The sequence below is a fragment of the Crocodylus siamensis genome, chromosome 8 (genome assembly GCF_052110815.1).
Source record: "Crocodylus siamensis isolate JL-2025a chromosome 8, ASM5211081v1, whole genome shotgun sequence".
Classification (NCBI taxonomy): Eukaryota; Metazoa; Chordata; order Crocodylia; family Crocodylidae; genus Crocodylus; species Crocodylus siamensis.
The window spans coordinates 53,760,963-53,787,927 of record NC_143402.1 but is presented as its reverse complement, the minus strand read 5'-3'; the positions used below and the strand labels follow the sequence as shown (position 1 = coordinate 53,787,927).

General features: G+C 49.2%; 1 protein-coding gene and 1 pseudogene across 1 annotated transcript; one reads left to right on the top strand and one right to left on the bottom strand.

Moving 5' to 3' along the window:
* Window positions 1-6,631: 6,631 nt before the first annotated feature.
* LOC149858587 (uncharacterized) lies at window positions 6,632-26,229 on the bottom strand. The gene is made up of 5 exons (XM_090060136.1): window positions 26,063-26,229; window positions 22,740-22,866; window positions 14,982-15,098; window positions 14,151-14,240; window positions 6,632-11,792 (listed from the first exon to the last, which is right to left on the bottom strand). Exons 1-5 carry the CDS (start codon window positions 26,084-26,086, stop codon window positions 10,711-10,713), a joined length of 1,440 nt encoding a protein of 479 aa, XP_089916262.1. The 5' UTR covers window positions 26,087-26,229; the 3' UTR covers window positions 6,632-10,710.
* On the top strand, window positions 7,298-7,516 carry LOC149858588 (small nucleolar RNA U3; annotated as a pseudogene).
* Window positions 26,230-26,965: the final 736 nt, after the last annotated feature.

Here is a 26,965-nt window from a genome sequence, read left to right as displayed (position 1 = left end):
TCCAGCGTGCCCACTTCTCTCCACATCTCAGTGTCATCCGTGAATTTGAACAGGGTGCTTTTCACCCCCTTGTCCAAGTCACTGATGAAGATGTTGAACAGTGCGGGCCCGAGGATCGAGCCCTGGGGGACCCCACTGCCCACATCCCTCCAGGTCGAAAATGACCCATCCACCACCACTCTCCGGGTGCGGCCCTCCAGCCAGTTTGCGACCCACCTGACTGTGTAGGAGTTGACACCACAGTTGCCTAGTTTTTTAATGATAATGGGGTGACAGTGTCAAAGGCCTTCCTAAAGTCCGGAAAGACTATGTCTACCATGACACCTGTGTCCAAGGATTGTGTGACCCTGGTCATAGAAAGCCACCAGGTTGGTCTGACAGGACCTGCCCCTAATAAACCTATGTTGATTGCCCCCAAGCATAATCTCCCCTGCTGATCCCTTGCAGATGTGCTCCTGGATAATTTTCTCAAAGAGCTTCCCCAGGACCAAGGTAAGACTAACAGGCCTATAATTTCCTGGGTCCTCCTTCCTCCCTTTTTTGAAAATTGGGACCACATTGGCCCTTTTCCAGTCCTCTGGCACCTGCCCAGAGCACCACAAGTGCTCAAAAACTGTGCCGAGGTCCCGCAATGACCTCTGTCAATTCCCTCAGCACTCTGGGATTGAGATCGTCAGAAGTTCCCTGACTAGGTCCTTTCTGACCCTGGGCCTGCCTGTGCCTCCCCTGGGACCATCTGGGATCCCTGTGTGGGGGGATGACCTGGTCTCTGCTCAGAAAAATGGAAGCAAAGAATCTGTTAAAGAGGTTAGCTTTGTTGTCTGGTGCGACCACCAGATTTCCAAGCATGTCCTGCAAAGGCTCCATATTACTCGGTACCTTCTTTTTACCCCCTATGTATTTAAAAAAGGATTTCTTGTTATCCTTGATCTGGGTTGCTAGTCCCAGTTCCATCTCCACCTTGGCCTTCCTAATCGCCCTGCTACAATCCCGAGCAATGGAGGTATAGTCCTCCCTGGTGATGGCCTGCCCTTCCATTGGATGTACGCCTCCTTTTCAGCTTTGAGATGTTCCTGGATGCTTTTGGTGAGCCATGGGGGCTTTTGAGCACTCTTGCCCCCTTTGATCCATGTGGGATTATCACCCTTTGGGCTTGGAGGATCGTCTCCTTCAGGAACGACCACTCTTCTTGGACTCCCAACTCCCCTCTCCTCCGGGACCTCATTGTCTCCCTGACTAGTCTCCTTACCTCATTGAAATCTGCCCTCCTGAAGTCCAGGGCTGCTGCCTTGCTGCAGGCCTTTGCCACCCTGCGCTGGATGGTGACTTCCAGCAGGCGATGATTGCTGTCACCCAGGTGATCAAACACCCACAGTCCCCTCACCAGGTCGTCACCTGTGACCAGGACCAGGTCCAATAATGCATTTCCCCTGGTGTGGCTGTGCATCTCCTGGGTTAGATGGAGGTCCTGGCTAGGAACCTATGTGCTCATAGGTTTCCCAGCACATGTCCAGATAGTTTAGGTCCCCCATGATGACCACATCCCTTGACTTAACTGCCTCTGCGAGCTGACCTGGGAATTCCCAGTCTAGCTCTTCTACCTGGTTGGGTGGTCTGTAGATCCCACTGTTAAGTTCCTTTCCCCCGAACTCCCTTGTATTCAGAGCACTTCAGTCTGCCCTACCTCAGACCCAGTGCCGTTTGCTGAGGACATGTATTGCTCTTTGACGTAGAGCCCCACACCCCGCCTTTCCTCCCCTCTCTGTCCCGCCTATACAGCCTATAGCCCTTGATGTTTACCACCCAGTTGTGCATTGGATCCCACAAAGCTTCAGTGAACCCCACTATGTCTGGGTTTGTGTTAGCTAACAGGAGGGCAAGTTCCTCCTGCTTGTTCCCCATACTATGAGCATTAGTGTAGAGGCATTTAAGGCCTCCTGAAGGTGTATGCACTGTCCCCACAATCCCAGGACTGTCCGGGCCTCTGTCTCTTACCTGAGTACTTCTTGTGCTTGTCACCTGCCTTGGCTGGGCTGTTCTTGTGGGTGTCTCTTGGTTTGGTGTTCTGAGGCTCCCTCCATCTTCATCCTCCCCTTCCCCCGACGAACCTAGTTTAAAGCCTGCCAGAGATTCTCTGCATCCTTTTTAAAATGTGGATCCTAGAACTGAACACAGTACTCTAGACCAGTGGCCTCCAAACTTTTTTGATCGCGCACCGCATCAGTAAAAAATTTTGAGCACGCACCCCCAATATATGTATTTTTATTTATTTATAAATTATATACATGTACTACTCGCTTACCATACATGACACGTGACCGTCTGACATATGGACCAAGTAAGGGCGCCAGTGTCAATCTATATATTAAATATTAGTAAAGCTTAATTACTTTCTTATTTTTTTACATAAAAAATAAATATAAATAGAAGTTCTAATATTTTCTTCCCACACCCCAATGGATCATCTTGCGCACCCCCTGGGGTGCACACACCCCACTTTGGAGACCACTGCTCTAGATGAGGCCTAACCAGTGCTGAGTAGAGGCACTATCAACTCTTGTGTCGTGTACCTAATGCTTATTCTGATGCAGCCCAGAACTGCATTCACCTTTTGTGCAGTATCACACTGCTGACTCATACTAAGTTTGTTATCTGCCAAGACTCCCAGGTCCTTCTCCAAAGGGCTGCCATTTAGGCAGGTATCCCCCATTTCATATTTTGATTAATTTGTTCCTTCATTTTATAAATGATGAGGTGGTACAACGAGGTGACTGCAGTTAAACTACTAACAGCAGTAGTTGGGAAACAAGCCAGGGCCAAATGTTTGGAAAGCAGCTTTGCTCACCATTGCACCACCCAGGCAACTAGAAAGACTTGCTGTTCTGGAGGTTGCGCGTGATTCCTGGAGGTTGCACAATGCCCTATTCCGATTGGGACAGTGACCAAGGGCAGTGACCAGTGCTGAGCAGTCAGAACATGAAGGTCCCTAAAAGGTGTGGGTGTCCCAGGGAGAAGTGGCCCTCACACTCCTACGCTGTGAGCGCTCTCTGCCAGGGGTGAGCGCTCTCTGCCAGGGGATAGATGATGTTAGGGGAATGCTCCTGCCCAAGGGCTTGACCTTGTCCCCATGCAAATATCTTGTTTTATGATGGACACTCAAGGGACAGCTTGGCTCCAGATGGTGGAGGGGACACATGGACTTCATGGGGGAACCGCATGAATCAGAGTCCACTCCTGACAACAACACCCCCCAAGAAACACCTCCTTGCAACTGAGGAAGTCCTAGTCATGGTGTTTCCTTGCATGGGACATGGGTCCAGTTAATGGCACCAGTGTGGTTTGGGATCCTCAGGCTAAAAGAACTGTGCATGATTTGCTGTGGTTTGTCAAGGCATATGCTCCGGAGTGCCAGCCCCTGCTGAATCAGACACACCTGCTACGGATGTGCCAATACCACCATGGCTGGCTGCAGATTGCAGGCTATCAGGGGCAGGGAGCTTCCACAGGGCTGCAGCAATGCCCTGCTTCAGTCAAGGACACCCTCATCCCAGTAGTTTGCCACTCGAGGTAGGGGGACACTCACAGAAGAACTCCATGCAGCTGGGCTGGGAAGTCAAACTGCCTCTGCTTGTTGTCACAGGTAGCCATGATGAGCCACTCTCACTCCTTAATACTTATCTCCCTGGCCCAAATATGCAGCTCAATGGTTTGTAGATGCTCCCAGCAACCTGGACACCTTTTTGGGGCAGTTGATGTTGGTGGAAAGTGAGAAAGCTGGACGTAGACATAATGATGCCTTTCTATGGCATACAGCAACTGCAGGTTGTCTCCTCTGTGAAATGTCCATACTTCATCATTTCATGGACAGTAAAGAGCCAAGTCAGGTGGACTGAGCCACTGTCCCCTTTGCCCCATAACCTGGAGGACAAGCTTCTAATGCCCGATTTGTATAGATTTCAGACATTAGGGCTGGAAGGGACCTCAGAAGATCATTGAGTCAGGGGCAGGAAGTTAGCTGGGGTCACAGGATCCCAGCAAGATAAACATCCAATTGACTCATAAAGGAGTCCAGAGTAGGTGCTTGCACCACCTCTGGCAGCAGCCTGTTCCAGGCCTTGGGGGCTCAGACAGTAAAGTTCTTCCTTATGTCCAGCCTGAAACAGTTTTGGAGAAGTTGTGAGTTTGTGACCATTTGATTTTTGTCATCCCTTGGGACACTCTGGTGAACAGGCATTCCCCCAGATCCTGATGTACACCCCTTATATACTTATGGGCAGCCACCTGGTCCCCCCTAAGCCTGTGCTTTTCCAGGCTCAAGAGTCCCATAGCTCTCAGCCTCTCATCATAAGGCCTGTTTTCCTGCTCTCTGATCATGCACGTGGCTCTCCTCGGACTCTCTCAAGCTTCTCCACATCCTTTTTAAATTGTGGAGCCCAGAATTGGACGCAGTACTCCAGCTGCGGCCTCACCAAGGCCGAGTACAGCGGGAGGATGCCATCCTGGGATTTGCTAGAGAAGCTTCTATGGATGCAAGCCAGAGTTTGCTCGCTTTGCTGGCTGCAACATCACATTGGCGGCTCATATTCATCTTGTGGTCAATTATGACACCCACGTCTCTTTCGGCTGTGGTGCTAGCAAGCGAAGCACTGCCGAGCCTATAAGCACGCTGCGGATTTTTCTTGCCAAGGTGGAGTACCTTGCATTTTTTGGTGTTAAAGGCTATCAGGCTTTTGTCCGTCCATTTTCTGAGCCTGTCAAAGTCGGCCTGGATCACCTTCCTGTCCTCAGGTGTGGACGCTTTACTTCAAAGTTTGGTGTCATTGGCGAACTTGGCCAGTCCAGTTCTGACAGCAATGTCCACATCATTAATGAAGATGTTAAAAAGAATAGGCCCAAGGATGGAGCCCTGGGGGACCCCACTGGTCACGGTGCACCATGATGATTGACTTCCGTCAACTACCAACCTCAGAGCCAATTACCCAGCCAGTGGACTGTGATGTACCCAAGGCCACAGATGACCTGCAGGGCAAAGATCATGGAGGGGTCTGTTTTGGTGCTGTAAGCACAGAGGCAGGGATCTGAGGGAGTATGGATGTAGGGAATAGTTGTGGTAGATGTGGAAAGGATAGGCACTCCACATGGGTGAGTCTGGACCACTCCTACCCAGCCAACCAAAGCTGTGCTGGTGAATCCCTAGAATCAGGCAATAGATGACTGCAAGGCATGCTGGGAGATGGGCTTTCACTGGCCATCTGCTGGCAGAGGAGAAGCAATGCAATGGAGTCACAATTGGCAGGAGGATGTCTGCACTTGGCTGTGCCACCCCTTGTTGTCTGGGTCAAACAGGGATAACCTGGACTATGACTAATGAAATGTCCATTAGAGACCCCAGGGAATTCAAGTGGTTTGGGTATAAGCACAACTTGTGGTGGGAGGAGCAGCAGAACTCCTTCTCTTCCCAACTCTGGTTCAGGTGGCACCTGGAGCGCCAGGCAGGGAGAGGCTTCGGCAAGAGTGCATGTCTGAGCTCTAGGAGACAAGGGGCAAGGGGGCTCCACAAGAAGGGTGGGGCTGTCAGTCACAGATTTGCCAGACAATCTGGTCCGTTTGTCATCATCACTTATGCTGGAAGGCCACTGAATCCCACCGATCCTGGGAAATAAGAGGGTGTCACTGCTTGGTAGGAGTGGCTAATGCCAATTAGGAAGCCTGGTGTCTGGAAAAGCTGCTTTAAGCATAATGTGAAGAACCATAATGTGAAGCATAATGTGGGAATCTGGTGAAAAGGCAACTTGATGGGCTTGTGGAGCTGATGTGAGATGCCTTTACGGAGGGTGGGTGGTTGGACAGTGAGTGGGTCATTATGTGCTGGAAGCGTGCATTGCTAAACTTGGCCATGGAGCAATAGAAGGCTGGGTTAAGATATAGCATGAAATAAACTAATGTAGCTGATGTTAAAATAGAGTGTAATAATAGTAAAATATAACTATGTTTGTCTTGTCTTGTAAGCAATTTGAAAACTCTATTTTGTATCCTTCTGCTTGACATAAATAAACACTGCATAGCCTTTATGTATAAGTGTGTGTAAAAAGGAGACTAGTGAAAGAATAGCATAGAGACAGGAAAAGATGATTTAATCCCGGGACGTCATTTTCCCCTTGTACTCGGCCTTGGTGAGGCCGCAGCTGGAATACTGCGTCCAGTTTTGGGCTCCACAATTCAAAAAGGATGTGGAGAAGCTTGAGAGAGTCCAGAGGAGAGCCACGCGCATGATCAGAGGTCAGGAAAACAGATCTTACGATGACAGGCTGAGAGACATGGGACTCTTTAGCCTGGAAAAGCGCAGGCTCAGGGGTGATCTGATGGCCACCTATAAGTTTATCAGGGCTGACCACCAGGATCTGGGGGAACGTTTGTTCACCAGAGCGCCCCAAGGGATGACGAGGTCGAACGGTCACAAACTCCTGCAAGACCGTTTCAGGCTGGACATAAGGAAGAATTTCTTTACTCTCCGAGCCCCCAAGGTCTGGAACAGTCTGCCAGCGGAGGTGGTTCAAGCACCTACATTGAACACCTTCAAGAGTAAATTGGATGCTTATCTTGCTGGGATCCTATGACCCCAGCTGACTTCCTGCCCTTTGGGCAGGGGGCTGGACTCGATGATCTCCCGAGGTCCCTTCCAGCCCTAATGTCTATGAAATCTATGAAACTGTTTATGTAAGCAATGAGATGCCAGATGTGGAAATTACCAGCCAGTAGCTAACTAACAAACGGCTGAAGAATCCCTTTCAAGCTTGAGGGCACAAAGGAGATAACAGAAGTACTTTTATGTAGGCAGCAAAAACACTTCAAGGCTAAGCTAAGCTGAAGATGAACAACCGCAGAAACAGACACTAGGTATAAAAAAATCCCAAAGCACTGAAACAAAGGATGCCAATCCCTATAAAAGAACATTTTGAAAATGCCAAGTTGGGCGAGTCTCTTTCTCTACTGCTGTTTCATCAGAGCACAGATGCTTCTGTTCACTCCGCTCCAGCTGTTATCTTCAAATCTGCTATCTTCAAATCATCATCATCTACTCAATAAGCCTGGGTTAGCCACCCTGGGCTAGTGTATGTGTAAATGAAATAGTTGCTTTGTGTATGTGTATGCCTGTGTGTAAGGATGTGTATGATTTGTGTTTGTATAAATAGCGTGTCCAAACCTTTATGTCTAAATCATGTAATCAATAAACGCAGCACCTCACCTTATCCCCCTTTATAAAGTCTCACTCGTGATTTAAGCAATTAGCAATTTGTAACCAAGACTGTTTTCAGGAATCGTTTCTATAGTTCTCTTGCTACAGAAGCGTGCCTCAGACTGACTGGTCTGACTACCCACAGTGAAGAGTGCTATGCTCTGCACAGAAGGCCAACCAGACAGTACTGCTTTGGGGGCACAGCTGCTGTTTGTTGTTGATGATTGCTTCTCTTTTCCTTTGGGAAAAGCTGCAGGAAGAGAGCACAGTCTGAGTGGTTAGTGTTTTTTTAAGGCAATAAAACCAGTTGCATTATATTTCAATCCTTTTTGCAGAAGCACATCTTGGACTCTAAAGTCTCTACCCTGGCATATACTTCCAGCTTGGCTTTGGCTGACAAAGATGGAAAGAGCAACCTGCCAAAAGGGGTCTGAGCTTACATAAGACATGCTATTGACTGGGTCAGATCCTTGGTCCATCTTGCCTGGTCTCCTGTGTCACATGATGGCCAAGAGCAGATGCTGAGAGGGAGAGTGAACTGGGTCTGACCAGGGTTTTTCCCTCCGTTCCTCTTTCACTTGCAGCCTCCAGCATTTAAGGTCTAGAAAGTTCTGATTCAGAGGCTGTGCCCCTCACCCCCATGCTCAATAGCTACCAATGCTCCTTTCCTCCAAGAAAGGGTCCAATCCCTCGGTGAATCTAGCTAAACCGTCAGCTTCAACCACATCTGGTAGCAACGAGTTCCCCCATTTAATAACACATTGGGGGAAAGAAGAACCTCCTCGTGTTAGCTTTAAGCTGACCGCCTCCTAGTTTCATGTTGTGAGCTCTGGTTCTTGTCTGGTGAGACAGTCTAATAAATTCCTAGGGACTTTCTCTTCACCATTCAGTACTCTGGAAACCCTTTTCATGTCCCCACCTCCAGTGTCAGTGTTCTAAACTGAACAGGCCTGGCCCCTTAGGGTTGTTCCTCCCTACCACTGAGTGATCATCCCTGTTGTCAGGGTCAGCATCTTGCTGCCGGGGGTTGGCTTATACAGGGAGCTTCCTGGGGTCCTTCAGGGTAGCTCTACTGCTGTTCACATGCCACGCCAGTGCCAAATCCTCACCCACAACACAATTACTACTAGTTTGGGATAAACAATCCCTGCCCACTGTCTCCTATATCAGGAAGATAAGATTGCTCGATGCAATTGTGCTACACACACACACACACCACTGCACCATTTTCTCTGCCTGCAGACATGCCTTTCTCTATGAAAAGCAAAAGATGAAGCCTGACAGGAGCTCCCATGCCCCATGGAATAGGGCTGTCATGATAGGCTTGTTCTCCCTGGGCTGAGCTTGTGGAGGATCCTTCCAGGACCCAGGAGACAGGACCCAGGGCCTTTGGGCCCTGCCACACATTCAAATGAAAGCTGACAGAAAACAGCTCTAGAGCTGTTAGAGATCTTCAAGCACTAATATCATAGCTGGTTGGCTCTTTTTAGAGCAGGATAGTCATGTTTATCATGTGTTAATTACTCTGCATGTGATCAAGCTAAATATATTGTTCAAATAACCCGTGAATTGCACACGAGTAATATATAGTAGGGGCCTTTAAGTCAGAAAGCATGGTAAGGCAGAGTGGATGGGGTATCCTGCTAGGTTCCTTCATCATTCATGCTGTAGGAAAGTCCACCTCTGATTGACCTGTGGGTGGGCACTAAATACAAATGAAAACAAGACCATAACAAACACACAGCTGCAAACCACAGGCAGAATAAAAAAGTTCATTCAATGCTACAATGGTCACAACTACAATTTCAGTCATTTCATTATCTGATCAGGACGCTGGACAATCATCTACTTATATTCGATTTTAAAGGAGACAATCAGGGTCTAGTGACTTAGCAAGTACATGAATGGGGGCTGGGCTTCAGGCTTCCTAGCAGGGGCTGTTGCCTGCCTTTCCTCCCCCTCCCAAGAGAATCAGAATTGGCTTTGCTGCCTTGGGGTCTCCCTTTGTCCCATTTCCCCCAAGGTCCTTCAGTCACAGCTTCCTTTGCATCCTGCTCCTTTTAATGAGGCAGGTAAGGTTCTTTCCTGGGGGGAGCAGTAAGAGCATCAAGAAGAACTGGCACAGTTGAAGGCCTGGACAATAACTCCACACTGGATTTCACTGGACTCTCTTGCCTCTCTGCTGTGTTTGGCTTGGTAGAAAAAGCAGTGCCCGACTTGTAGGCCTCATTGCCTGGCACAGGGTAGGTGGGGAGTTAAATTCAGAGACATGGTAAGGTAGATTCCAAATGTCCCCTGTGTCATTCTCCAGATCTGGGGTAGAGACTGGAGGAGGGGGGGTGGAGAAAGGCAACAGATGCTCAGAACCCTTCCTTTGGCCTTCCTGATGACTATCCTGTCCTTGCTGAGTATCTGCTGCCATACTGCGGCTGGGTCCTTGGGTACCATCCTCTGGAGTAGCTCAGGGTCACACTTCCTTACCCATCAAATGCTGCTGTAGCCACTGATCCCAGAGACTATGAGCATTCTGCTCCTCCTCTCTCACCATGGGGCAGGCCTCATTTTTCCTGCCCCTTCCTAGGCTGTTCTGCCCAGGGAAGGAACAGGTTAACACGCCTTCTGGACACAGGCTAGTTGGGAACACATGCAGCAGGTGGTGATGGTGGATGAGGAACCCGAAGGAATGCAATCAGGGCTGCTTCCCTCTGGAGAGATGCATTCGGCACAGCGAAAGCTCTGAAACCAGGGCTGCTTGCAAGGATAGGCAGCCCCAAGTGGGAAGCCACAATGTGGAAATTGTTTGGCACCAGCCCATGCTCCCCTCCCTCCCTCTACACTGCTTCCAGGGCTCAGCTCACTGGGGCAGCTCCTGCTTTCTCATCCAGGCCCAGATTTTCTCTGCTGCCTGATTCATCTTATTGTTAATGACAGCAATCTTCCCCTATCCTCTATCTGGTTGTTCTAGCTAGACCCAAGCCTGGCTCAGCCCAGCCAAGCCCAGCACTGGGCCCCATCACATCCTGAAGCCTCCTGCCCTTGCTCAGATCAGCCAGCCTGCTGCTGTGGATCCCATGCTGTCACTCAACACCCCCACTACAATCCTCCCCATCCCCCATCACAACACCCCCACCACCTCTATACACCCTATCCCCCTCCCTGGCTTGCAATCCCCAGCACAGCACCCCAGGAATGGGCAGCCAGTCAGTGCCCCTATCTCTGCAGCACACATGCCCCAAACCTCTTCTCCCTTCTCTGTGACTCCCTTTTGCCATGGCCCTGGGGATGTGGAAACCCAGTGCCTGGTGAATGAGGAGGTGGGGGATTTCCCAAACCTCCCCAACATGGCACAGGTGGTGGGGAGCTGGTTGAGGCAAAACCTGGCACAAGCTGCCCTGCATCAATACCAATGGTCTGGCATGTGGGCTCTTTTGCACTTGATGAAATCTGAGCTAGGCCCAAAGCACTTCTCACATTCAGAATTGTGGTATAAGCTGCTCCTCTCCAGTGTGCATGCCCTGGTGCACGCGGAGGTAGGATGGGCGGGTGAAACACTTGCCACACTGCCCACAGCGGTATGGCTTCTCCCCGGTGTGGACACGCTGGTGAGACTGGAGGTTGGATGGGCGGGTGAAGCTCTTCCCACACTCCATGCAGTGATAAGGTTTCTCCCCCGTGTGCACACGCAGGTGGACACGAAGCAGGTCGGGTCGGGTGAAGCTTTTCTCACATTCGGCGCAACCATATGGCTTCTCCCCGGTGTGCACACGCCGATGCACACGGAGGTGAGATGAGCTGTTGAAGCTCTTCCCACACTCTGGGCAACGATGGGGCTTCTCCCCAGTGTGCAGGCGCCGGTGCACTCGTAGGTGGGATGGGCTGTTGAAGCTCTTTCCACACTCCGTACAGTGTGGTTTCTCCCCACTGTGGACGTGCTGATGCTGGATGAGAGCAGAGCTCTGCCGGAAGCTCTTCCCACACTGGTCACAACGGTAGGGCTTCTCTCCAGTGTGGATGCGCTGGTGGACTTGCAAGGGGGAGGCTTGGTTAAAGCTCTTTCCACAGTGGCTGCAGCGGTATGGCTTCTCCCCAGTGTGGATGCGCCGGTGGACTCGGAGTTGGGATGGAGAGGCAAAGCTCTTCCCACAGTCCCCGCAAAGGTGGGGGCGCTCCCCTGAATGCGTTCTCTGGTGCTCCAGGAGACGAGATTTGTAGCGGAAACTCTTTCCGCACTGGGCACAGGCATGGGCTGTTGTCTCCCTCCTGTGGGTCCCCCTGAGCTCCTGTTGATCCCAGAAATTCTCATCATACGCTCTGCTTTTAAACAACATATCTGTGCTGTACGGATACAACACCTCTCCGCCGTAAGCACTGCCCTCTTGGCTCCTCACATCTCTCTGCCCCTTGAATCCTTCTCTGCACACAGGGCTCATTTGGGGCTCAGCTGCTCTCTGTCCCCACAGTGCAGGGAGCTGGTTGCTGGCTGCAAATGGGTTCAGGTCTGTGGGCTCTTCGAGCAGAGTTGAATAGTAGCCTCCTAGTGGTGTCCAGGAACCTACTGAGTAGAGAAGGGAACCCAGATATTAGCCCTTGTGCTGCTAGGAAAATGAAAAGCTCTGCTGTTTCCCTGTTCTGGGATGTGCCCCAGAGCAGAGCCTGGCTTTGGCAGTTGGGTACCCTGTGAAAACAAGTGGTTCAATTCCTAGTAGTCCCAACTACAGGGGGTAGAGGGGCACGGCAGTGTGGTGTACTCATGTCGTCTAGTTCCCTGGTGAAGTTTGCATGCCATTTCCAAGTGTTTCTGTCTCAGATTCAAGCCCTGTCTGAATGGGGATCTGAATCACCCCTTTGTCTCTGTGGGCCCTGTCAAAAGTTCAAATTAAAGCTGGACAGAAACCAGCTATAAAGTTGTTACATCTTTGTATAAAGTTGTTACACATTTTCAAGCACTAACTTTGGTTCCTTTCATAGCTGGATGGCCATTTTTATGGTATGACCAGTACTCGGCACCTGTGGCCAGTCTAAACGTTAGAGGTACACAGATACATCAACTGCATATTGGATCAGCATCAATAGCAGGAAAATTAACATCATCAGCAATTGGGGTTTTTTCGCCAGTAACGTTACCGATAAATGCCACATGCATGCGTGCAGCCGCAGCGTACACACAATGAGGAATGCAGCCTGGCAGCTTGGAGAGTAGCATCTGGCTGGTAAGTCAGGAGGGCAAGGGTGCAGATTGAGGCCCTCACAGTGAGGGGGGTAGCGGGGCAGGAACAGGTGCTGCCCAGCCAGGACAGTGAATGGGATCCAGGGCAGGGTGCAAGACAAAACCGCAGGCGGCTCATCCAGGGGGTACAGGAGGGGTGAATAGCAGGGGGCTGTTTCCTGCCACTGCGTGCACCCCCAGAGGAAGGCATGGGGGTCATATGCACCCCAGATTTGTTTGCGGAGTGAAAGTGAGGGCAAACTACCTGCTGTGGGCTCAGGGCCAGGGGCTGTACCATCCTCTTCCCAGCAGAGGGGCTGGGTGAGGGCTGTGCTCAGGGCAGGCCAGGGTACAGCAGCAGTGGCACTGAGAGGGGTAGCTACAGGAGGGCTAGGGCAAATTTTGGCGTGGCTGTTGCCTCCCTGAACTCCACCAGCATACCCCCCCTCAGGTCATCACTCCATTCTTCTGCCTTTTCTTCGGGAACGCTGTGCTGCAGGGCAGGTAGGGGACACAGCCAACGCAGAGCTCCCAAGGAAAAAGGCAGCAAAGTGGAGTGCCCCAAGCAGAGGTGGCACTAGGGAAGAGCTTGTGGGGGCTAAAACCACCCCGCTATCTCATAGCCACCCCTCCCAATACTGCAGCTCAACTGAGCCTGCCCTGTCCCTGCCCAAGCACAGTTCCAGCCTGGCCCCCCCGCAACCAGGGAGAGGCTGCTGCAACCTCTGGCTATAAGCCCGTAGTGGACAGGCCGCCTCCACCCCATACACAAATCTGGGAGGGTGGGGGGCACATGCCCCCTATGCCTCACCTGGGAGTGTGCACAGCAGTGGGGAGCTGCCCCTCCTCCCTCCCCCACCCTGGACGAACTGCCCACAGCTCCGTCCTACTCCCAGCGCTGGGTCCCATTCACTGCCCTGGCTGGGCAGCACCTGCCCCTGCCTCACTCCCTCCCTCACTGTGGGGGCCTTGATCTCCAGCCCCCCATGCCCCTCCCCCCCACACCACACCCCCAGACTTACAGGCAGGAAGCAGCTCTCCAAGCTGCATTCCTGTAAATCAGCTATTGGTATCAGCCAAGAAAATCTTTTTCAGTGCACCCCTACTAAATGTATTAATTGTGTGATAATTATTTTGTACACTTGGCCAATCTTTCTTCGCACTTGTAGCAAATCTAATTTATTGTGTGAAAACACCAGTGAAATGCGTAATATATGTAACATGTGGCAGGGGCCTTATGGTGGAGAATGAGACTAGAGGCAATTGCTAGAGTGAGACTACCTAAGGGTCTGTCTACACCAAAGCAATGGTGGGTACTGGGAAAGATGACTGCCATTACCAAGACCAAGAGTTTTACCCAAGAGGCTATTCATGGCTCTATCCCAATGTCTGTTCTTGAGAACTCGATCTCTGGCAGTCCTAAGAATGGCATCCCAAGATATGTATGAAGCCTGACTGGCATAGTTCTGCATTTAGAGAACAGCATATGTGGGTGCATGGTTATGCTGAGCACTGCCCTGTTTGGGACACACCTCTGCTATGGTACAAGCAAGCCCTAAAGGTTACTGGGCTTATGAAGAAAAACCAACGTCAGCTCTCCTCCTACAAGGGAATGTTCTAGGAGGGGAAGATTTGCAGATCATGAGCCAGGCCTGAAATAAGCTCTGAGTCTCTCCCTTCTGGAAGGACCAGAACTTTACTTCTTACCTGTTTCCAGGGAAAGGTCCGGTCCAGGGAACAAGCCCATAAAGCTTTCTTCTGCCAACAAGTCCCAGGTGTCTTCCATGTCGGAGGAATCTGCACCAAGACAAACTGGTTAACTCTGGAATTAACTTGCACCCATCACAGGGCCCAGGGCTGCTGCCACTGGGGGCCCCAGAGATGCAGCAGAAAGGAGATACTGGTGCCAACCAGGAGTCGACAACCCCCAGGGCATAAGTGTCTGTGAATGCCCACCTGCACCTGGGAGCCATGCAGTGGGTAGCAGAACCTCCACTTCCATAGATCACAATCCCCATAGGCTTCCAGAGTTCCTGCCCACCATGACACCTGCCATGTGACAATACAGATCCCATCTTGCGGAGGGTGTTATGTCTTCTACTACTGACTGAAGATGGACATTATAGCCCATAGTACTCCAGGGACACTAGATTTGCACTTAATATTGCAATATCAGGTGCAGCTTTGGCCCTAGCTTTGCAAGACTTCCCTAGGGGTGGAACCGTCTCCCCCTCTCAGGTACCTGGGGCTCAATTTCCAGAAAGGAAGGTAGTAGGAGACACGCTGAAGGATCAAAGTTGATTTCATTCTCCAATTAAGCGGAAGAATGTTGCAACAGTTGCCTGTACCCACACCACTGAACTGCAGGGAGTGGAACCACACACCCGCCTGGATAACACAGAGGGACAGCCCTTAGAGGTTAGTACAGTGAGATGAAGCTCAGGACCCATTTCCAGGGATCCAGCTCATCCCATCACTTCGGTACAAACCAGTGCTAAGGAGACGGGGAGGTGGGGCAGGGTGACTGACTCAGCTCACCTGGGGACAGGCCCTCAAACCATGCATTTTCTCCAGGGTCTTCGTCATCACAGACCCAAAGCTCCACCTCCCCTCGCTGGATGCGGTTGATCAAGTCTGGCATAGGACCTTGACATCCTGTGTGGGGAAATGAAAAAATGGTAGCTATTTTAATTTACTCTCCATACAGTGTCCAGTCAAGATCTGGGAAACAGATCCAATGGAAACAAAATTTTAAGGGCCCTGGAAAGAACAGGGAAGGTACATTTAGCATTAGAAGAAACCAGTCAGAATCCTTCAATAGATGATGGTCCTAGTTCCCCAGCAAGGTGCAAGGATGGTCACATAAAATATAAAGCATGAACCACAGAGACACACAGAAAAGGTATAAAACTCTCAGAAGTACCAGAGAAGGCAGATAGAGGTGCAGTGACTTGTGATGTAGTAAGAAGAAGAAAAAGAAAACTTATGTTTTTAGATACCAAACTTAAAAGAAAGAGATTGGACACACTTGTGGACTGATACAACTTATTATTATCAGGGTAATTCCAGGCCAAGAACTAGAAATGGGTTTATTCTCGATGAAGATTTGCATGGACTCTTGACAGTGAAGAGTCAATGACAGTTGGATGACAATGAAACTTTTTAATGGAGCAATTCACACCAACAGTGTACAGAAAAGGGTGATTTTAAAATAAGGTTAGGTGCAAATATTTGTTGACCCCCAGATACAGTCTGAAGTACCAACATAAGTTCAATAGACCTATCCCACCAAAACCGAGTAGTCTGACTGAATGTATATGAAGATTTTAACAAAGCTCTCATTTGTATTTTTTAAACATGGAATTCTCTCAAACTATTGTTATTTCAGTCCCAACCAATAAGATATTTTTAGATTCTGAAGAACAGAAATGATTACCTAAAAAACAAAAACAAAAAAGCTAGTCTATGGAGAAGAAAAATAAATTACAAATAAAGGAAACAGTAAAAAACCTGGAAAGGTTCCAGATAACAAGCTGGTTATAAACCTTAGGAACTGTAAACCTTCTCTCTCTTAGGAGGGAAAAATAGAAGTTATCTTCATATGCTAACATGAGGCCAGTCTGTTAAGACAACCTTCTTTGCCCGAGTTTCAGAGTCCAGGTCCTGAAAGTCAGATATCCAACATCTGTTGGTGAGTTTCTTTGCATAAACAAGACTTCAGTGCCAGAGGAAACAGCCAGAGAGAGACCAGCCCTTTAATTAACCAGTTGATACTACCAAGTGGGCTTAAGTCTAATATTGAAAGCCAATCTTGTATTTTCTATTCTATTAATTTGCGATTAGATTAGATGCAATCTGGTCAGACTGAATTAAAAAACTTTCACTTGCCTGTTGTTTCCGTCTGTGCACCTTGTCCCTTGAGTGTATATTAACAACCTTTTACAGAAGCGGGATGTTGGCTGCTGTGGTTCCCCTGCTTTACCTGTGGCATGTTCAGGTGTTATGTCTTGTGTTGTGCCAGGGGTGACAGTAGTTTTACTAAGAATTAGATTATGGATTTGTGTAGGTTGTTTAGGACCAGGACTATCCTGCCTCAGGCAGAGGTGGGACTAAACGTGACCTCTGGAGGTCCCTTCCAGTCTGACTTCTCTATGATTCTATGAATACACAGGTTGGTCAGTACTGCAGTATGTATGACAGTCTTTCAGTTACAGAGATTAAAGAAAAGAAGAAAGGTACAGTTTTACAGCTTGCAATTCCACACGCTGGGCTTCTGATAAGCACAGTTTCTAAAAAAGGAGCATAAGATCACCTCCAAAGTGGCCCAATATGGTGTCCTACTTGACAACTTTGTGCCATTCCCAAAGAAATAATAAAGAAATGAATCCAAGAGGAAAAAATGGTGGGAGTTAGTTCATACCCAAAAGCCAGGGCCATGTAACAAAGACTACCCATATGGTCTTGTTATCATAATAAAGAGCTTGATGAAGATTTACTTTAGGATACAGGGAAAGAGGTCATACTTATAGTATAACCTAAATCAGGAGGGTCAAAAGAAAAGAAAAATTAGAAAAAATAACAAGGTCCTATGCCCAACCTTTGGAAGTTTCCAAAACATTAGGAGAGGAAGGGTAATGGCAGTTACTGCATTTAACCCAGAAGACTGGGCACAAAACAAAAAGATTTCAGGTGAAGGTGATCACATGTAATACTGCTATTCTTGTTCAGGGTGAAAGATACTGACCACCTGACTACCTATCTACCTGAAAGGCAAGGCAGGCCAGAACTCAGATGATATCTAGACCAGCAAACAGGGTGTTTGAGTGGATAATTTTCTAGGCGTTTTGCCCAGACACTTCCTTACCTTTGTCCTTCACTGGACGCTTAGCGAGCGCCAGCAGGGAAAGGGAGAAGCACTTCTTTAAGTGACAATCAAGACATGGCTACATATGTGGTGTCAACAGCAGGGCTTTGGCTTCTTTGACCAGGGGGTGGTGTTCCAAGAAAAGCTGGAAAGAGATGGGGTCCACCTGATTTAGGCAGGGAACAGTGTCTTCAGGTACAGGCTCACTAACTTAGAAAGAAGGGCTTTAAACTAGGTTTGCTGGGGGATGGAGAGAAATAGCCCAGAGATAAGTGAAGAGCCAGGGGACATGGCTAAAAACCCTAGAAAGGGGAAGCAATACCGGGAGCCCTAGCAATGTTCTCAGGGAGTCAAACAGTTAATTGCCATATTTACCTGAATTCAAATCGACTTTAAATTTAAGATGACCCTCCAATAATTTGATTTGATCTATGGAAAAATGTATACATTTGTTACAACTTCCCATGAATCAAATCCAATTATTGGAAAATCACCTTAAATTTGTTCTCCCCCACCAAACTATTGCAGCAGGGAAAGTAGCAGCAAGGCGGGGAAGGAAAGAGACCTGCCCCTTGCCACCTGCACCTTGCCCCTGTGGTAAGTCCCCTCCACCACTTGCCCAACCTGACACCTGTTCCCCCTGAAACCTGTGCCCCTCCCCGCCCCCCCAACACCTGCGCATCCCAGGGCTTGCCCCACACATGTCTGGGCCCTTTGGCACCTGTCCCCCTGTGGTGTCTGCCCCCCCCCAGTACCCATCCCCAAGCCACTTGCTCCCCATCCCCCCACTCGCCCCGCCATGCATGTACTACCTTGGCACCTGCCCCCTGGCTGCCAAATACACTCTGTTGTGACTGCAGCTCTGGCTTTAGCCTAGGGCACAGAGGACATGCTGGTTCTAGTCCCATCTATGAAGTTGTAATGGTGGCAGCTCCAATGCTAGCACTAATGATATTGCCCTGGCCCTGACCACAGCCCCAGGTTGTCAGAGATTAGCAGCTATGGCTCTGATTCCAACCCTGGACCAGAGCTAGAGCTGAAACCTCAGCAGCCACCTACACCTTCTCTCACCTTCTGTTTGAATCCATGAGAGGGGCTTTTCTCCCCAGCATGTTGAATGGGGGGAAGAAAAACTGTCCTGGATTTGACTAAATACAGTACCTAAATTTTTTATAGACTAATACGAGAAGCATGGAAAATAAACAAAGAACTGGAAGCCTAGTACAAGTGTGGAATTACATAACTGAGATTACAGAGATGTGGGGGGATAGTTCACATGACTGGAGTACAGTCATGGATGGCTATGACTTGTTCAGGAAAGACAGGCTGGGGGAAGAGGAAGTATTACCCTATATATAAACATATGTTCTGAGATACAGTATGAAGTGGAAGATAAACCTGTTGAAAGTCTGTAAAGTCAGAAGGGAGAACTACAGGGAGGCCATCCCAGCAGGCATCTGCTCTAAACCACCAACGCAGGAGGAAAAATGTGGATGAGACCTTCTCCAAACAACTAATGGAAGTGTCCACATCAAAGGACCTGGTTCACAAGGCATTCTTCAATTACTGTGACATCTGTTGGGAAGGAAATAAAGCAGGGCACAGACAGTCCAGCAAATTCTGGGAGGCTGTTGGGGATAATTTTTGGTTCAGGTGGTAGAGAAGTCAGCTATGCGGGGAAGCTCTTTCCAACTTGCTGCTCACAAACAGGGTGCAATTGGTTGAGAATGTGAAGAAGGAAGGTAACTTGGATGACAGTGACCACAAAATGATAGAAGAAGGAAGGCAGGGAACAAAGACTGGATTTCAGAAAAGCAAACTAACAAATTCAGGGAGCTGGTAAGTTGGAGCCCCTGAGAGGCAAGTCTGAGGGGAAAAGGAGTCCAGGAGAGCTGGCTATACTTTAAGGGGGCCACATGAGGTGACTTAAAAGTCCAATCCTAAAGCCACAAATCCATCAGCAAAAGTTGCAGGTCATTCTGCAGGAAAGAGTAGGCTGCAGGCTGGGATTCTTCTCCTTTTCCTTCCTCCACTCTCTCCTCTGCTTTGAGGACAAGATACTTTACCTCAAAATGGGCTGCTGGTTGTTTGAGATTTGCGGTGCCATTGGAGTTGGTCAGCAGCTAGCTCAGGGCTGGGCAAAATGTGGTCCGGGGGCCAGATGTGGCCTGCCAGGCCATTCTATCCAGCCTGCAGGCCCCCCCCCCCCAAATTAAGAAAAATAATATTTATCTTCCCCTGGCTGCCTGTCATGTGGCCCTCAATCGCTTGCCAAAACTCGGTAAGCGGCCCTCTGCCCAAAATAGTTGCCTGCTGCTGAGCTAGCTTCTCCCAGCTCTTGATGTCCACATCCATTTACTTTGAAAAATTTATGAAGGCCTTTTTAAAGATATACATGAACGCATGTATTTTTGCCGCCTAGAAAATAGTTAAATTTTGAATTATTTACCATTTTATTCTGTTCTGAGCAACTTATTTCCTTTAACTTTCTTTTCCTTTAAGCACAACACTTTTTTTTTTTCTTACAGAAAAAAAGTGCATTTGTTGTTTTTGGCAAAACAAGAAAAAACTGTGGGAGGGAAGGAAATAAACAGCTCTACACTGCAATTTCGATACTGAATGGTATGCGCCCATTTTCTGCAAGCCAACCAGGGATAGACATGTAGATACTGCAGGGGGTGGCATAGCACAGAATTTGGCTGCGTAGGGAAATCTTCAAAAACATTGTTAAAATTACCTCAACTTTGACTTCTAGTTTGATTTGGAACTTTTAGACTACAACAGAGTTTGGGTCATGGTTTATTTTGTAAATGAGTTTTGTGGGTATGACTTTACCTATGACTTAATAAATTTATACAACTTGTTGGTAAATTTGTTCTTTAAGCAAGTGTAGGAGGGAAGTTCTGGATTCATAGACATTCGGGCTGGAAGGGACCTTGGAAGATCATCGAGTCCAGCCCCCTGCCCCAGGGGCAGCAAGTCAGCAGGGATCATAGGATCCCAGCAAGATAAGCATCCAAATGTCTCTTGAAGGCGTTCAAAGTGGGTGCTTGAACGACCTCCAGCGGCAGGCTATTCCAAACCTTGGGGGCTCGGACAATAAGGAAGTTCTTCCTTATGTCCAGTCTGAAACAGTCATGGAGGAGTTTGTGACTGTTAGGCCTTGTCATCCCTTGGGGCACTTTGGTGAACGGATGTTCCCCCAGATCCTGGTGGTCACCCCCGATAAACTTGTAGGTGGTCACCAGGTCCCCCTGAGCCTGCACTTGTCCAGGCTAAAGAGCCCCAGGGCTCTCAGCCTCTCATCATAAGGTCTGTTTTCCTGAATTCTGATCACGTGTGTGGCTCTCCTCTGCACACTCTCAAGCTTCTCCACATCCTTTTTGAATTGTGGAGCCCAAAACTGGACATAGTATTCCAGCTGCGGCCCCACCAGGGCCAAGTACAATGGAAGAATGACGGCTTGGGATTTGCTTGAGAAGCATCTATGGATGCAAGCCAGCATTTTGCTCACTTTACTAGCTGCAGCATCACAGTGATGGCTCATGTTCATCTTGTGGTCAATCATAACCCCCAAGTCCATTTCATCTGTAGCCAGCATAGCACTGCTGAGCCTATAAGCATGCCGCAGGTTTTTCTTGCCAAGGTGGAGAACCTTGCATTTTTCGGTGTTAAACACCATCAGGTTCTCATCCGCCCATTTCCTGAGCCTATCAAGGTCTGACTGGATTAACCTCTGTCCTCAGATGTGGATGCTTTACCCCAGTTCAGTGTCATTGACGAACTTGGCCAGTCTGCTTCTGATACCAGTGCCTACATCATTAATGAAAATGTTAAATACAGGCCCTAGGACAGAGCCTTGAGCGACCCCATTGGTCACAGGGCACCACAATGATTTACTTCCGTCAACTACCACCCTCTGGGTCCTACTGCAGAGCCAGTTCCCCAGCCAGGGCATCGTGGTGGGGCCAAGGCCACAGTTAGCCAGTTTTGCCAAGTGGTGATCATGGGATACCAAATCAAAGGCTTTTTAAAGTCAAGATATACGACATCAATCTCTCCTCCCTTGTCCAGGTGATAGGTCACCTGGTCATAAAAGGAAATTAGATTGGTCAAGCAAGTCCTAACCGCAACAAACCTGTGCTGGGTATCCCTCCGGATGTTGCCGTCAGCCAGTCTGTTAAGAATGGCCTCTTTGATAATCTTTTCTAGGATCTTCTCCGGGATAGAGGTCAGAATGATGGGCCTGTAGTTTGCTGGATCCACTTGCCTCCCCTTCTTGAAGGTAGGCACCACACTGGCCTTCTTCCAATCTTCGGGCACTTCACCAGAGCACCAGGGGTTCTCAAAGAGCCATGCCAGGGGCTGAGCTATGATGCTAGCCAGCTCCCTAAGTACCTTTGGGTGTAACCCATCAGGGCCAGCTGACTTGAAGGTATCCAGACTCTCAGGGTGTTCCTTCATGAGGTCAGCATTGATGGAGGGTAAGGAATCTCCCTCACCCAGGCCTCCCTGTTCCATAGTGGACAGTGGCATCCCATGGGACTGGTGGAAAACTGACGCGAAGTACCCATTTAGCAAGTTTGCTTTTTCCTGGGCATTGGCTGTCAGTTGTCTCATCTAGCCATGATGGTCCAGAAATTCTGTTAGAGGCAAACTTCTTAGAGTGATCTTTTTAATTGGACCAACTGTGTAGCTGGTATAGAATTAGATAAGCTTTTGAATGCAAGATTCTTCATCAGGTCTTCCATTCAAAACCTGACTAACTCTATTGCAAGTAAACAGTTGATCCAATAAAAGATATCACCCTAAGAAATCTTTGCTTCTTCAAGCAAGGACTTTGCTAAAGGCAGATGTGGAACCCAATGGAGAAGTTTGAAGCCAATATGGCACAATATGTAGATAAGATTTTATTATACACAGGTACCAGAGAACAGCATTTGATAAAGTTAAAGGAATAATCTTTAACTGATTGTGCAGTGTGCAAAATCATACAATCATACAGAAGTAGACCTGGAAAGGACCTACATAATTAAATGTATGGGCATGATACTTATCCTCTTTTCTCTCCCAAAGCAAATTTATCAAGTAAAGATACTTAAAGAATATTTTTCAACCTTGGGTTGGGGGATGGTGTTGACTTGTTGGGAGGGCAAAGGAAGATCATCTTGCAAAATAACTCCTGAATATGGAAGCAGCAGGAGTTAGAGCAAGAATACCCAGGAGAAAGGGACTGGTTCAATAAAAGAGGATATGAAAATATAAAACAGAACACAGGGCTGATCAGTGACAGAACATTAGGGAGGGAAAAAAAGCATTTTTAGACCATCAGCCCAACCCTCATGGGGAGAAGACTGTAGAAGAGCCAGGAGAGAAAGGGGACATTTCTGAGTTCACATAGCTCTGGGGAGAAGCAAGGAATAGAACTTTACCCAGAGAAAGAAGGGCTTGGTAATTCCTCAGCATCTGCTCCTGGTAAAGCACCTTATCTCCATCTCCCAGCAGCTCCCATTCCTTCTGGGTGAAGTACAGCGCCACATCCTCAAAGGCCTCTGGGAACTGCAGTCACAAGCAGTACACATTCAGTCCCGTCTGCTCCAGCCCCCACAATCCTGATCCCTATGATGCATTACAAAGATATGCCAGCCTGGCTGTGCTGGACACTGATGCAAAACTACCCTCTCCTCATTTGACACAGGTGCTCCAGCAAAGCCCTTAGTTTGTACACAGCAGAGTGTGTCTATGCTAGGGGGCACCTCCATCATAACTAAACCATCAGTAGTGACCCCAGGAATTTATCCTTCGCTACCAGAAACCTCCCCAGCACACCAGGGGAAGCTCTCAACCTTACTCTGCACCACAAAAGATTTTTATCCCATTACCTGGATTAGCTTTTGTGTCTGCCTTGTTCCTAAAGGTTTACTGATTGCTTGCTTCTTCTAGCACTAACCCCCCTCTCCTCTCTCTTCTTTTCCTGCCTTTTTTTTCAAATCACTGTCTCCATTTTACACACTACTCTGTGCATGACCTTTTACACCATCTGATGAAGTAAGCGTAAGCTCACAAAATGTTATGCTATATACACACGCATGCATGCAGATATATACATACAGATACACATGATGTATGTGTATGTATATACTCACATATATATAAGTATGCATGTATGTGTATACTGAACCATAGAAAATGAGGGTTGGAAGGGACCTCAGGAAGTCATCTAGTCCAACCCCCTGGTCCAAGGAAGACCATCCCCAATTGTGTGCATTTGTGTGTACACTGTGCGCCATCCCCAGGGTTCACTCAGTCTGCAGCCACCAGGGCTAACACAGGGTACACTACCCACAGCAAGTGAGCTGGACCCAATGATGCACATGGTATAGGGGGCTGGGCCACAAGCTGCATGGGGTACACTGGACCCCTACCCAAGAAGGGCGCACAGTGGAGCTGGAGATCTCACTGGCTTGGTGAACTAGGACTAGGCTGCAGGAGCTGGACTCAGACTTGGGGGCAGCTGCTGTTTAAGCACTCCGGGACCAAAAGCTTGATTAGGGACACCTCTGGAGGTGAGGGAGGGAAATTAAAGTGCTGAGTGTGTTACCAGTGTTGATGCTTACCTTTTACCTATGCTCTCCCTTTGGTCTAGTTGGTTTGTAACTCAAACCCCAATGATTTTCTATAGAAAAAGTGGGAACTTCCTCCTGCTATTTACACTTTTTCCTGCCCCGCTCCCTCTTCCCTCCTGCTTCTGGGGCTTCAAGGTTGGCACAAATTGTTAGAAGTTAATTAGGTTATTATAATTACCATTATATTCATCCCAACTGCCACCATCACTGCAGCCAGGAGAAACCAAGCCTCCTGGAAACAGGTGAGTGGGGCAGATGGAGCTGTGACAGTCTTACCTAGTAACAATGGATGGATCTCCAGGCTGCCACTGCTACGTGCCAGGGTTGCACTGACAACAGTTTTACAAAGAGGTTAGATGATGGATTTATATGGGATGGCTTGGACAGGGATGATCAAGCCTCAGGCAGGGGGTTGGACTAGCTAGATGACCTGTGGACTAAATGCCCCTTCCCAGACCTGCTTTCTCTATGAAACTGCCCCACAGGCCTCCATTTTCCAGTGGCATGTCAGAGCTGAGCTGAGCCAAGCCAGGACAAACTGCAGCACTGATGCATATGCCTGCCTGCCTGCCTAAAGCAGTGTGGGCAGCACACACCTTTCTGCTACAGCTGCTTCTCAGTTCAGCTCTGATGTACCTCCTGAAAACAGATGTGCACTGGGCAATTTCAATGCCATGGCAGCAGCCACAGGGGCAGATCCAGAGAGGGTGCAGTGGTGCAACTGCACCCTCTTTTTGGATTGCATTGCACCATTAGGGAATTTTTAAAGACCCTAAAGCACATGAAAATCTTCCCTCCCTTCTCCTTCCTGCTCAAAGGCATTTCCCCTTCCCTGTCTGCCTTTACACTGTCCCAGGCATGGGGAAGCCTGCACTGGTGAGAACAGAGGAGGCTGGGAGCAGGGGTGCAGTCACCCCCTGAACTGTGGGTGACTACTCCCACATGCCCTTTAGGAAATCCTGGTCAGCAGAGGCATTGCAACACCCCTTGCTAATTCTCACAGCATCCCAGCTGAGAACCACTAATCTATAAGGTGCAAAACTACCCCGTCTTCCACCTGACTTCAGACTGTCATGGCTCACAGCAGCGCTCTACAAACTTTTATCAGCCTGGCTACAGCAGATGGGAATGCACAAGTTCACACCCCTCAGCTGACAGCTGTTCCAACAAAGGGCCTGAGGAGGCAGGAGCTCTGCTGGTGGAAGAATGTGCTTGTCTATCTCAGGCCAGGTCATGTTGCTCCCTCTATCTTTCTTGGGCAAGGCAGAGCTGCACCTTATAGACTGACTAAATCAAAGAGGTGTAGATTTTCAAAAGCAACTGTTCCTCCAGACTAACACAATGAACTACTTATCTGTATTGCAGCAGTTCTCTACCTTTTTTAGATTCAAAGTACCCCCCAGAAAATGCCAGCTCTTGGCTTTCACATGTTGTCTGAGTACTGAAAAACAACAGAGCCATCCTTGTGTTACAAAGAACTTAAGACAGACCATGATAGCAATTCTTAGTGTTTAAAACACGCTGGCCTATTTGAAATAGGGGGTTGGACTATGTGACCGAAGGAGACCTCTTCCAACCCCACTTCTCTGTGAGTCTATGAACTCTCTGGATTTACCTCACAAATCAAGGGTGTTTGTAGACGTGCTCTGGGAGGGGGTGCTTGAGTGAGAGTGGCTCCGAGAGCTGCTGTAATTAAAACGCCCAGAGTATCATGTGCATCGGTGTCAGCCCACTGAAAAATGGGTGGGGGTAAATAAAGCTTGTCAAACGAGCTTTAGTTAAAGCATCCCAGCTGCCGATTTTCAGCGTGGGGAGGCTGACACCACTGACAAGTCCCACATCCCAGCAGACTGGATTAATCGAGTCTGTTCTGCGGTGCTGGATCTCCAGGCTCTCGGGACGTGCAGAGATGGCAGACGCAGCCGTGCTGGGGCTGAAGGGGGTGAGGGCAGCCCGCGGCGGGGGCACCCGGGAGGATGGCGGCTCTCCCGGCACGAGCTGCATGGGGGGCGCCACCCGCACTGCCCTGCAGAGCCCGGCACCACCCCGACAACGAGCCCTTCCGCGCAGCCGCTCCGCCGGGACCCCGGGGCCTCCCGCTGCTGTCCGCGCGGCCGGCTGGGGCCTACCTGGGCTGGCGCGGCGGCGGCCATACCCGATACCCGACGCCCGGCGAGGCGCGGGCAGGACGGGACGCAGCTGCTGGCGACCGGCAAAGAGGCGGGCAGCTCTCCAGGCCCCGCCCACCGGCACGTCACCGCGAGGCAGGACCGTCCGCGGTTGCCCGGAGGAGGCAGTTTCTGCCGCCGCTCTGGTCTCTGTGGAGGACCGCGACTCCATGGTTGCTACGCCCCTCTCGTTAATCCCTTCCTTCTCGGGCTGTAGCAGGGCGTAGCGGGGGCGGGGCGTGTGCGTATGTGGCTTTCGCGATCCGTGTGCACGTGTGTGAATATTTGTGTGTTTGTGACTTTTAGCATCCGTGTGCATTTGTGCATGTGTTTATGCATAGGTGATGTGTGTGATTGTGGCTTTCTGCATCTGTGTGTGTGCGTGCGCATGTATTTAGGAATGTGTGTGCATGTATGTACCATGGCTATGCATGTGTGCGCATGTGTGTGTGCATCCGTGCATTATGTGTGCGTGCATATTGTTTGTGTGTGTATGTGTGGGCACGTGTGTGTTTGTGGCTTTCAGCATGCATATACGTGTGTGCACATGGGTGTGTGTGTAGTTGTGTTCAGTGCTATGTTTGTGCCCGTATATATCTGTGTTCAACGACATCTGCGTGGAGGTCTGCCCTGTGTGTCTCTGTGTGCATGCATGTGTGTCCATGTGTGTGTGCTTGTATGTGTGTGCATGTGCACAGGCATGTGTATGCTGACATGTGTGTATGTGCAGGCACATGGGGCAACAGAAATACCAGTCAGTCCCACCCAGACCAGGCTGGGGCAGGGGAGGACTGTGGCAATTCCCGCTCCCAGTCACACTCCTCTGTGGGGCTGGGGCCAAAAAGCCATGGTGGGGGATGACTG

Coding starts and splice junctions, on each gene's coding strand:
- LOC149858587 (XM_090060136.1), bottom strand. CDS start 26,086: ATGGCCGCCGCCGCGCCAGCCCAG. Junction 15,099..22,739: donor CCAAGCCCTTCTTTCTCTGG/GTAAAGTTCTAT, acceptor TTCCCCACACAG/GATGTCAAGGTCCTATGCCA. Junction 11,793..14,150: donor GGACCTTTCCCTGGAAACAG/GTAAGAAGTAAA, acceptor TTCTCTACTCAG/TAGGTTCCTGGACACCACTA.